This window comes from Oncorhynchus mykiss, chromosome 12, assembly GCF_057628025.1.
Source record: "Oncorhynchus mykiss isolate SJ-2025 chromosome 12, ASM5762802v1, whole genome shotgun sequence".
In the NCBI taxonomy this organism is placed as follows: Eukaryota; Metazoa; Chordata; class Actinopteri; order Salmoniformes; family Salmonidae; genus Oncorhynchus; species Oncorhynchus mykiss.
Window position 1 is genome coordinate 38,737,824 of NC_143033.1, and position 11,148 is coordinate 38,748,971.

General features: G+C 39.7%; 1 protein-coding gene across 3 annotated transcripts in view; it reads right to left on the minus strand.

Annotated features, from left to right (window-relative positions):
- The window catches only part of mcama (melanoma cell adhesion molecule a), a 70,045-nt gene extending 66,866 nt beyond the window's left edge, over positions 1-3,179 (minus strand). For all 3 annotated transcript variants that reach the window (XR_016485055.1, XM_021623679.3, XM_021623680.3), the window contains exon 1: positions 2,531-3,179. Coding sequence is in view for 2 of the 3 variants with exons in the window: in XM_021623679.3 (XP_021479354.1) it covers positions 2,531-2,594 (64 nt within the window). In the remaining variant the exon portion in view is untranslated. The remainder of the gene's footprint in view (positions 1-2,530) is intronic.
- Between the last annotated feature and the right edge of the window lie 7,969 nt (positions 3,180-11,148).

Sequence of the window (11,148 nt, forward strand, 5' to 3'; positions counted from 1 at the left end):
GGCCTACTGAAGCTCCTACGATGGGGGCCAGTAATGTACTTCCATATTCCAATGATGGCTTAATTTGAAGTTCATTATTTCCTTCATCTAAATTATTATTAGAATCTATTCGGAACTGGGACAATGCATCAATAATTATGGAGAGAAATGCAACCCAAAATGCAACCATACAAATAACGGCAGGTTATGTGTCATTCAAAGAAAGCCAGGCCTGTTTTCTCTGCTCAGTGAGCACTACCTTCTTGTTTTTAGTTTTTTGTTTTGATGATTTGGTTCTCTAAAACTTAATTAAAGAATCTCCTACCTTAGGAGCCTGATTATAGATTTTGTGTCAGTTACTGTTAGTCCTGAAATTACCTAATGTTTTGAGTTCCATTAAAAGGCAGGCACAAACTAGGCATGCATGTTCGATATCAATTCTGTTTAACCTGTATTTTTCAATATTCACACAGTAGGCCAATTTTGTTGAATTCCTTGTATTGAAATGCAGTTATATTCTATTAAGAATTTGTAATACAAGTACCTTAATTAAGGAGCAAACCCTTTTTTTCAATATTCGCCAAAATGACATGCCCAAATCTAACTGCCTGAAGCAAGGATATGCATATTCTTGATACCACTTGAAAGGAAACACTTTGAAGTTTGTGGAAATGTGAAGTTAATGTAGGAGAATATGACACATTAGATCTGGTAAAAGATAATACAAAGAAAAAAGTGTTTTTTTTGCTTTATTTTGTTCCATCATCTTTGAAATGCAAGAGAAAGGTCAAAATGTATTATTCCAGCTTAGGCACAATTTCGATTTCGGCCACTAGATAGCACCAGTGTATGTGCAACGTTTTAGACTGATCCAATGAGCCATTGTATTTCTGTTCAAAGTGTTGTATCAAGTCTGCCCAAATGTGCCTAATTGGTTTATTGATACATTTTCAAGTTCATAACTGTGCACTCTCCTCAAACAATAACATGGTATTATTTCACTGTAATAGCTACTGTAAATTGGACAGTGTAGTTAGATTAAAAATGCCTAAATGAGGATGGGAATCCTACTCACAACCGTCCCTGTTTAGGTTATCCAGAGGGGCCAAGGGTTTCTATCTTTAGTCAATAATCTAAAAACAAACTACTTTACCTCATCTCTCAGGGGGGCGAGGAGGATTAAGTGGAGGTGACCCAATTAAGACAAGGTTAAAAGAGGAAAAAACTGTGTTCGGAGGCTAAATTAAGGATAAGGCCAAAGCAGAGTGAGTGTTGTCCTGTTGTGAAGTGGTGGAGGGAGAGGGGGAGAATCAATCAAATGTATTTATAAAGCCCTTTTTACATCAGCCGATGTCACAAAGTGCTATACAGAAACCCAGCCTAAAACCCCAAACAGTAAGCAAAGCAGATGTAGAAGCACGAGAGGGAGGGCCACACCATACTCAGGTAGATTAATGAACAGGTGAGTGTCAGCGGAAGTGTTTCCCCTATATGCATTTAGCAGCAGCACACCAGGATATGCATTTTGCAGCTGCACACCATGAGGATTTAGTGGATGGGGAGGAAAGGTTGTGGGGGTCTGGTGACCAGCAGGGTCAGACCATGAAAAGAGCACTCGCACAAACTGTTAAGGTGAGCTGCACTTAGTAAAAGCAACACTCAAACCCAACCCATATTCGCTTAGAGCGTGCGTGCACACATACATACACTTGCATGCACAAATACAAACTCACTGTCCTGTAATTCCTTATGATTTTTTATCAAAGTAGGCAAAGTACACACAACACAGCTTATATATATATATACATATTTAAGGCGCGTGGTTGCCCGAGGGATGAAAAACACAGATATGCCATTGATAGCTCTGGAAAAACAACTCCTAGTTAAACAATTTAAACCTCTTGATCGTTGGAGAGGGCTGTCTGACATTTAAAACCAGCAAATATCATGTGATAATATTGGTGAGCAAAATACGTTCATAATGCAAAAACACAACAAGGTGTAATACCCAGAATTCCACATTTAACACGTGCATGATGATTGACAACGTGATTTCATAGTCACACTGGCCATGGTGCCAATTTAGCAACGGCAATTAAAACCGTATAACTAAAGTAAAGGTTCAGTAAACTCTGGCTACGTCAAGTTTTTTCTAGTTTGGGAAAGGGACGCTTTTTCATTTCCCAAAAACATGCGACTCCAACGGTTTACATTACAACATTTGAATTTTGTACAGTTGCACTTGCTCCTAAAATAAGCAACAAAATCTTAACTCAAAGTGTGTAGCCTATTATTACTAAATAACTGTCCACAGCTTCGCAGAAGAGTAAAATATATGCTACTAGGTTTTAATGTGACTGCAACGAAATAAATTCAATTTACATTAAAAACAGCCAAATATCGAAAGCCAAGGTTAGGCTGCTACAGCATCCCTCACTCAGTCGAAGTGCATCCCATTCAAACGGTACCCCTTGTAAACATTCGTTAAATCCGCGAGAAAAGTTTCCCAAAATCTAAAACAACGAAAACATACGTTATTTGTCTTACTTACCATTCCATCTGAGGGAACAAACAAGAAGAAACACCAATATGAACGAGTTCTTTGGGAAAGCCATGCTGTTCCTCCCGTCTTATCCAGTCCTTTCAAAATGAAACGTAGTTAGTCAACTTGGTCCGCGCGCACAAAGAAAGAGCGAGTCAAGTCTGGACGGCTGTGAAGGAAAGGGAGGGAGGGAGTCGTGTTGCAGAAGGTTTGTCGTCTATTGTACTGTAGTACTTTGTACTTTGATTTCCAAATTCCATCCCCCCCTCCTCCTGTATTTAGTGGGTAACGGTAACACGATTGCTTTTCTTGCGAGAAAATGTATCTATAACAGTAGGGACGCTAAGCCTATCATCATTGCCTGGAATAACACCTCTTGGCCAAAATGGTATTCTCTCATTTGGCTATATTTACATTGGGGTGTATAAGTAACTAGGTGCTTTGATAAATGAGAAAATGTGATTTATTGTGCACATTAACCCTAAACCATTTCTATGATGATATACCTCATGAATAATAATCCAATCATGAAATGCAAGGACATAAAAGGATTGGAACAATCAATTCACATTCTATTCCATTAAAATAATCCTTTGTTCTCTCTATAGGTAGAAATACTGTACATTTGAAAAATATTGGAAGAAATACATTGTCCACCAATGGGTCCTTGTAAACATAGTAGTGACCCCAACTCTCCACCCTAGTAAAGGGGCTTCTCTGGGGCGGATCAGCTTGCAGGTCGTTAACAACCTCTGTTTTTTTCATCACTGGACTGTCACCTCAGCCAACAGCTGCAGCAGAAAGGGGCTCCAGAGTAAGGCTCCCACTCCAGCTGTCCTGCGGGGTTGGGTCCCCCTCTATAGATCACTACTAGCCTGGCCTGGGACACATTGCAGGGGAATATAGGGTTACAAATGGAGGGAAAATCAACCCATTGGGCAGAAATGCAGTCTTCAGTGGCGGTAATAGAGCTATGTTGAACAATAGATGTAACAGGACACACAGTATGTTCTGTTTTTACTTTATTTGATGCTGTGCAGGATATCTTGTTCAGCAAAACATTTTCTTTTTGATTTATTAAAGCATTACATCTCCTCAATTATTGTATATTTAGACTTCTAAATCATATTTATACTTTATTTATACTTCTCAGAAGGACTACGTCAGAAATAATGGTAAACAATTAGAGAACGTTTAGTTTTTACTCAAGATGTTCCATTTGCAAAATGGGCTCTAGAGGTACCGTCTACACTGACAAAGGTACTATCAGTGTAGGTAAGGTCACCTTCTACATCCATCACACACTCCGCATGCATCACACTGTGTGAGTGTGTTTGTTCACCTACAGATGCAAAAGCACTCATCACTGTACACAGCAGCAATTCACCCTGCAACCACCCCTGCCAAGTGCACCAAATCTTGGCCAGTGGATTTAGAAAGAGGGCAAAAAGGCAGAGTGAAGCACAGTCCCTTGAGGCCAAGGTACAGTCTACAGAGCAGAGAAGGCAAATCTGAAGCAAACGAGAAAGGGCCTTTGAAGTGGACATAGAGCCCAGGCCCCCTCTGAAATCCCTTATTTTCCCTGTGATAGAGGCAGAAAAAGACGATTCCATGTTGAAATGTCATTTTCTCCATCTCAAATCAATTGTATCCCTTGCACCCTCTGTCCATCTATCCCTCTCTCTTTTGACCTCCCTCTCTCTCTCTCTCTCTCTCTCTCTCTCTCTCTCTCTCTCTCTCTCTCTCTCCCCCCATGTTGTATCAGAGTTTCCCATCTGTCTCTCACACTGCTGTGTCTTCGGAGAGCAAACAGAGAGGGAGGGGGAGATAGGAGGGAGTGACAGTGAGGATTTAATGGTCAAACACCATTAACACACACACTGATTATTTTACCAGGTGACAGGTGCCAGTTCAGATGATCTGCACACTCTCGTTAAGTCTCCAAGTTGACTTTTCCAGAATGATTGTGGGCTGGAAAGACAAGTGTGGTTTTTGTAGACTCAAGTACAAGTGTCTCATAAACAAGTCAAGATCACTGTGATGAAGAAGGTTGTCACTCCAGTAAAATGAGGTTCAAAAGTACAACTGGACCGATACCTCAAATCAATAAATTAAATATTCAAGAACTGACAGGTTGACAAGAGGTTGAAACTGAAGTTTCTATCTCAATATAATATTTATGCTTTTCTGTCTCTTGGACATATTTTTGTAGAAAGAAATGGTTAATGGTGAATAAGATTGAAAAGTCATTATTGAAAATTCACTATCTTGTTAGATTAATATAATGCATTTTCTGCAAATACCAGAATGTTCACCATTATGACTAATCATCACATTCACAAAACAGATGTTCTATATTCCTCACCCTAGTTTCATATGATGAATCCACTCCCGTTGGGTTTACCGTTGGCATCGATATGAGTCAGAATAATTTATTCTACTGTCAAAATTGACAGCAAAGTGTAAATAGGAGAATTTTGGTCATAAAGTCATTTTTGTACAAAATTGAGTTTTGTGAGACTTTTGGTTGTGACTGCATCACAACATAAATTAAGGTTGGGTATGTTTCAATCCTGCCCACAGCTGGCAGCACACAAGTAATCATCAATTCAGAGTACAGCTGCATGTGACCCAATCGTAATGCGGGTTCACTTTGGATATCTCTATGGGCTAGTTAGGGACCATCAGTAAATTACACAACATGGGACAATATGTCAAAATTCTAATTGCTCCAAATTGAAACTCAGCCAACAATACATGAAAGATAAACTGAAGTTTCTATCTCACTACAGTATTTGTGCTATCCTGTCTCTTGGACATATTTTTGAAGAAGGAAATGGTTAATGGTGAATAAGATCAAAAAGTCTATCAAGAATCAAGGTAAGACCCAGATGCGGACACGTTGAATAAACAATGGTTTAATAGTCTAAGGTGCAGGCAAGAGACAGGTCAAGGCAGGCAGGGGTCAATAATACATGGGGCAGGGTACCGGGTACCGGTTGGCAGGCAGGGTCAGGCAGAGTGGTCAGGCAGGCGGGTACAGAGACAGGACAGACGAGGCGAGGGTCAAAACCAGGAGGTTGAGAAAAGGAGAGGCTGGGGAAAAAACAGGATCTGACAGGACAAGATGAACTGGCAACAGACAAACAGAGAACGCAGGTATAAGTACACCGGGGATAATTGGGAAGATGGGCGAAACCTGGAGGGGAGAGGAGATAATCACAAAGACAGTTAAAACAGATCAGGGGTGACAAAGTCATTATTTAAAATTCACTATCTTGCTAGATGAATGTAATGCATTTCCTGCAAATAATTATCACCTTTATGACTAATCATCACATTTACAAAACACATGATATCTCTATTCCTCACTCTAGTGTCATATGATGAATCCATTTCCATTGGGCTTACTGTGGTGAGGTCAGGTGCTGATGATGTGGAGTACATGAGAGGGAGAGAGATGAGCCAACAGAGGATCAGGATGAGTTCTGAGGTGTGACCGGTTTCCGTGGCTGCCTGCACAATTCCCTATCATCAAGATCACAGAATACCATGTTTTTTTCCCATGTCACTCACTTTGATTACACACACAAAGAACATCTTCTATATAGTGCCGAATAAGGGTTATTTGGCTTGTAACCATAGCGGATCCTATTTTGATACTATATAGGTACTTTAAAAAAATATTCTATTAAGCAGGGGTTCTCAAATTGGGGTCCAGGGAGGTGCTATTTTTACATGATTAAAAAAAAGAACATTGTCAACAACAACAGATTAAACTAATTCATTTTGGACAAGGGTTCTGTGGAATACGTTTAGAGGGAGTAATACAATACAATACAATGCAATATTATTAATCTACAATTTATGTTCTTAACCCTGGGCAACATGGGCCTGGGAGGCTCACAGGGATATTGGTATCCACATTACTGTGGCAGGTAGCCTAGCGGTTAAGCGTGTTCCGCCAGTAACCTTAAGGTTGCTGGTTTGAATTCCTGAGCTGACTAGGTGAAAAATCTGTCAATGTGCCCTTGAGCTATGCACTTAACCCTAGTTGCTCTGGATAAGAGCATCTGCTAAATGGCAAACATACTCAAACAATTTTTCAACTCAATACTTCTTGTATTCCCCCCAAATTATATATAAAAAACAACAACATAAATGCACTGTAATTTAAGCAATTTTTCTATCTGCCTCTTGGCAAAATGTTTAGAATTGCAGGAAGTCAGCTTGGGCTGGTGGGAGGAGCTATAGGAGGACAGGCAAAATGTAAATGCAGAAATGGAATTCATGAAATCACAAACATGTGGTTTCCATGTTTGACATCAGTTCCTTTATTCCATTCCAGCCTTTACAATGAGCCTGTCCTCATATAGCTTCTCCCACCAGCTAAATGTTCTCTCCTAATTTTTATTTAACTATGCAAGTCACTTAAGAACAAATTCTTATTTACAATGACAGCATAGGAATAGCTGGTTAACTGCCTTGTTCATAATGACAGATTTTTACTTTGCCAGCTCAGGGATTTGATCTAGCAAGCTTTCAGTTACTGGCCCAACCCTCTAACCACTTGGCTACCTGCTGCCCCCTATGCCAAGAGGCATAGAACTAATAACTAATAATTTAGAAAACAGCCTATGTGACATCGATATGAACCAGAAACATTTATTCTTCTGTCAAAATTTACTACAAAGTGTAAATAAAGTCAGTCTCGCCCTAAACTGAGTTTTGTGAGACTTTTGGTCGTGACTGCATCGCAACACAAATTAAGTTTGGGTTGTTTCAAACCTGCCCACAGCTGGCAGCACACAAGTAATCATCAATTCGGAGTGTAGCTGCATGGACCCAATCATAATGCCCGTGGTAAATTTGGGTTGATGATGGATACCCCTATGGGACAAGTTAGGGACAATCATTAAATCACACAATGTACATGGGACAAAACTCAAACCAAATGTAAATTGTAGAAATTAATTTACAATTACTGAAAACATTTCATGAAATAGCTAAAAGTTGCCTAACTGGCCCCAGAGTTAGGCTATCCAAAGTCAAACCAATTTTGCCATAGTCGCACAGCAGCCGGCTGTAGCTAATTGGCAAAATAATTTGTATAACTCAACCCACCTGCAAACACACACAAGAGTCACCCACATCAAACCACACTCTGAAACCAACTCACGTTTGAATTCAGTCGCCCGAACCTTTAAAATGTTTCTTCCCAGGGCAGGGCCCAAGACTTGATTCGTCCGGCAATGCACTGCCGAAGTCATAGTAAAACTCGAGTTGTGTTCTGATTCGAGGGGGTCCCTGGTGAATTTTCTATCACAAAAGGGGTCCCCGGTGAATTTTCTATCACAAAAGGGGTCCCCAGCCAGCCCCAAAGAGTTTGGAACCTTTATGGTGCTATAAAGAACCCTTTCCTAAGGTTCTATAAAGAACCATTAATAATAAAGGTTCTATATAGCATAAAAAATGGTTCCTCTATGGTTACAACCACTTTTGGAGCTGTATAGAACCTATTTTTATGGTTCTTTATAGAACTTTTATGGAGAAGGGTTCTATAAATAAACCTCAATCTCAAAAGTTCTTTGTAGATAATTTTTAAGAACCATACAGGTTTTTTAAATATTCTCGTTAGTCATATTATATTATAAAAAAATCCTTGTGCGTTATTGGGTTGATTGACAATTTAAATCAGGTGTGCAACATGTAGAACAGCCGGGGTTCCTTGTGGAGAGAATTGAAAAGCATAAATTTATACCATACATTTCACAATACATGGCTACTGGCCCTTAGTCATATTTAATATATAACATTGCAACACAACATATTAGATAAATTGGAATGACGCTCTCATTCATGGTTTGCTTGCACAAAAAAAAGATGTGAGGAAACAACTTACCAAAATATTTGAATGAGCCACAACCCCTAAATTTCAATTATCACTAAACTGCAAAGAACCATCACCCTTACCAAAAAACACTTGAAGAACCCTAATTTGTAAGTGTGTACAGTTTGCAGTCACGATGGAAATCCCTAACAAAACTATCTGTTTCACATACTCAAAACAACCATGAGAAATAGTAAATGGAGAATTAAGAGGGAAGAGCTGCTGGGATCAAAGTCATGCTAAAGGTGCTACTCTCCTGACAAAACTTGCAATCAATACAGGAATCTTCTCCCCTACAATGTTTGATTCTGGTGGTTGGTGTTTGTCTTGAATAAGACCCCCACTGTATGGACTTACTCACGGTAATGATGCAGCATTGGGAATGTGTATTCTTCAGACAAAGACCAGCTCTATGGCCATGCAGGTCCCACCTGAATAGTCATCTTATACCACAGCGGGAGGTGTTCTGTCACTAGAGAATGCTGATGAGATGATATCTATGACTGTGTGAGTGAGAACCCTAATGTGCCTGTTCTTAAAAATATATATGTATTTTGATTATATTTTCACTTTTCACTGGGTTGATTGATTTGATGGTGAATTCATTAATTAGTGATAGGGTGTAGCTGCACTTGGTCATACTCAAGCACGTTGGTGTACATTTCAATTAAAATAGTGTATCTCTTTTACACCACCAAACTTTTTATTTTTACTCTTTGGTCCTTTCTTCACCTTGCTGTTACATTCAGCACCACTGTAAAACAAATATAAAACAACAGCACTCTACAAGACAACACAACAGCTTGTAAAGACAACACAGCTGTAGGCCTCTGGATCAAATTCGCCACAGCACCAGGTACGGCAAAGAACCTAACCCAAAATGGCACATATTGTTCAATGACATTCAGTGTGGGGCAGCTGATGTAGGCTAGTGATACAGAGCTAACATGATGATCCTGAGCATTCTCCTCCTTGTTGCCGGGAGCGGGATCTAGCACTGGCAGGTCTGGTTACACAGATTGGGAACAGAGTGTATCTCCACAGGGGTGTCAGACTCACCAGAGCCAAAAGCGAAGATGACATGCAAGAGCTGAGGACAATGTCAAGGTTCTTTTTCCTCATCTTCCCAAGTTCAAATACTGTAAGGTTATTTCTGGAGGTTTGCTGAAGGTTTTGGGCTCCAAAGATCTTAATTATAGGTCATAGTGTACAAAAAGTGACCTTGACCTCTCGTTGTTCTGACTTTATTATCAAAGTTAATCATGTATGTCATTAGCTGAAGCTGTATGATCCGTGTTCCCATGAAAGTGTGTGTATCGGGACTGAAATTCACCTCAGGGTATCACACATTTCTCTCATCTCAGTTGTAGCAAACATTTCACTAATGTGTGAGACGCAGTGGGTAGGTTGTGTTTAATCTGAATGGTAACCAACATTATGCCCTCTTGAGGATACTAAGTTCTTTCTGGTTATAGTGGCTAGTTTTCCTGTAGCTTATTCAACCAAAATCTGAATTCATCCAGGTCAAGACAAGTTGAAACTCATGTTAAATGTCTGAGTGAGTTAAGCAACTAAATATTCATGCCACAGTAGGACATTTCAAGGATTGTGATTGGGGATTAATTGAAGTAAATTACAATCAGTAGTTTTTTAATGCCCATAATCATTAGTTAGGTTATGTTTTATTCACATGACTAGTCATCAGAATTACTCTGTTAATAGGCACCATTATTCCAGAACATGAGGCATAGGATACATTCAAAGATCAAAGTGAATCCACATTGTCAGAAGGTGATTTTCAGCTATACGGAAGCTCTGACAATACTGCTTATCGTTAATGGAGGTGAGTTCAGACACAGGTGCAGGATTGTGCCAAGAGCAATAGGCTAAACAGGTCTAATCTAGAGGTTGACTCATTGCAATTGGATTTGTAATGACCATTGCCTGGTCTAGCTGAGGGGGCCTTTTGAATCGTCGAGCCATTGTCTGATCTGCACTTTCACCTTTATTTACAATGACGACCTTTCAAGCACATCAATAAACAACAGTTACACTACATATCTACCAAATACACAATACATGCAAGCAAACACAAAATCAAAACACATTCATTTGAAACAAACATTCTTCAGTAAAAAGGCCCTTTAACATCCGCCTGGATTGCCCTAAAGGCACCAAATACATAAACTTGATGGACTTTTGGAGATCATTCCACATGAGACACACAAAAAAAACTAAAAACAGATTTTCTTAACTCTGTGAAGATTAAAGGGAACTCCAGGGTTAGCCGTCCCTGAGTCTGGTTATTTATACGTCTGAAGGTTAACAATTAGGTAAGTTATGGCTGAAGTTCATGCAAGAGGCTTTATAGACAAAAAGAGTGTAATGCATCAATCTACGAGACTTCCAGGAGGGCCAGCCTACTTTCTGATAGAAAATGCAATGATGTGTACTGAACCTATCACCCATAATAAAGTATAATGTGCCAATTGATGAAAGCCTCTGAATAAGTAATGAGTGATACACAGTGTCGAATGCTTTAGACAGGTCAATAAAAAGGGCAGCACAGTGTTTCTTTATATCATGTCTCTTCTTGTGTGTGCGGGTGGGTGGAAAGGGGGTTTCTGGGGGGTTTAGGGGAGGAGTGACTGGTGACTGGTGCCAGTCTTCACATTGCTCAGTTACAATGACATGGCTTGTGCTGAAGAGGACTCTAACATCTACGCTGACCCCTTAT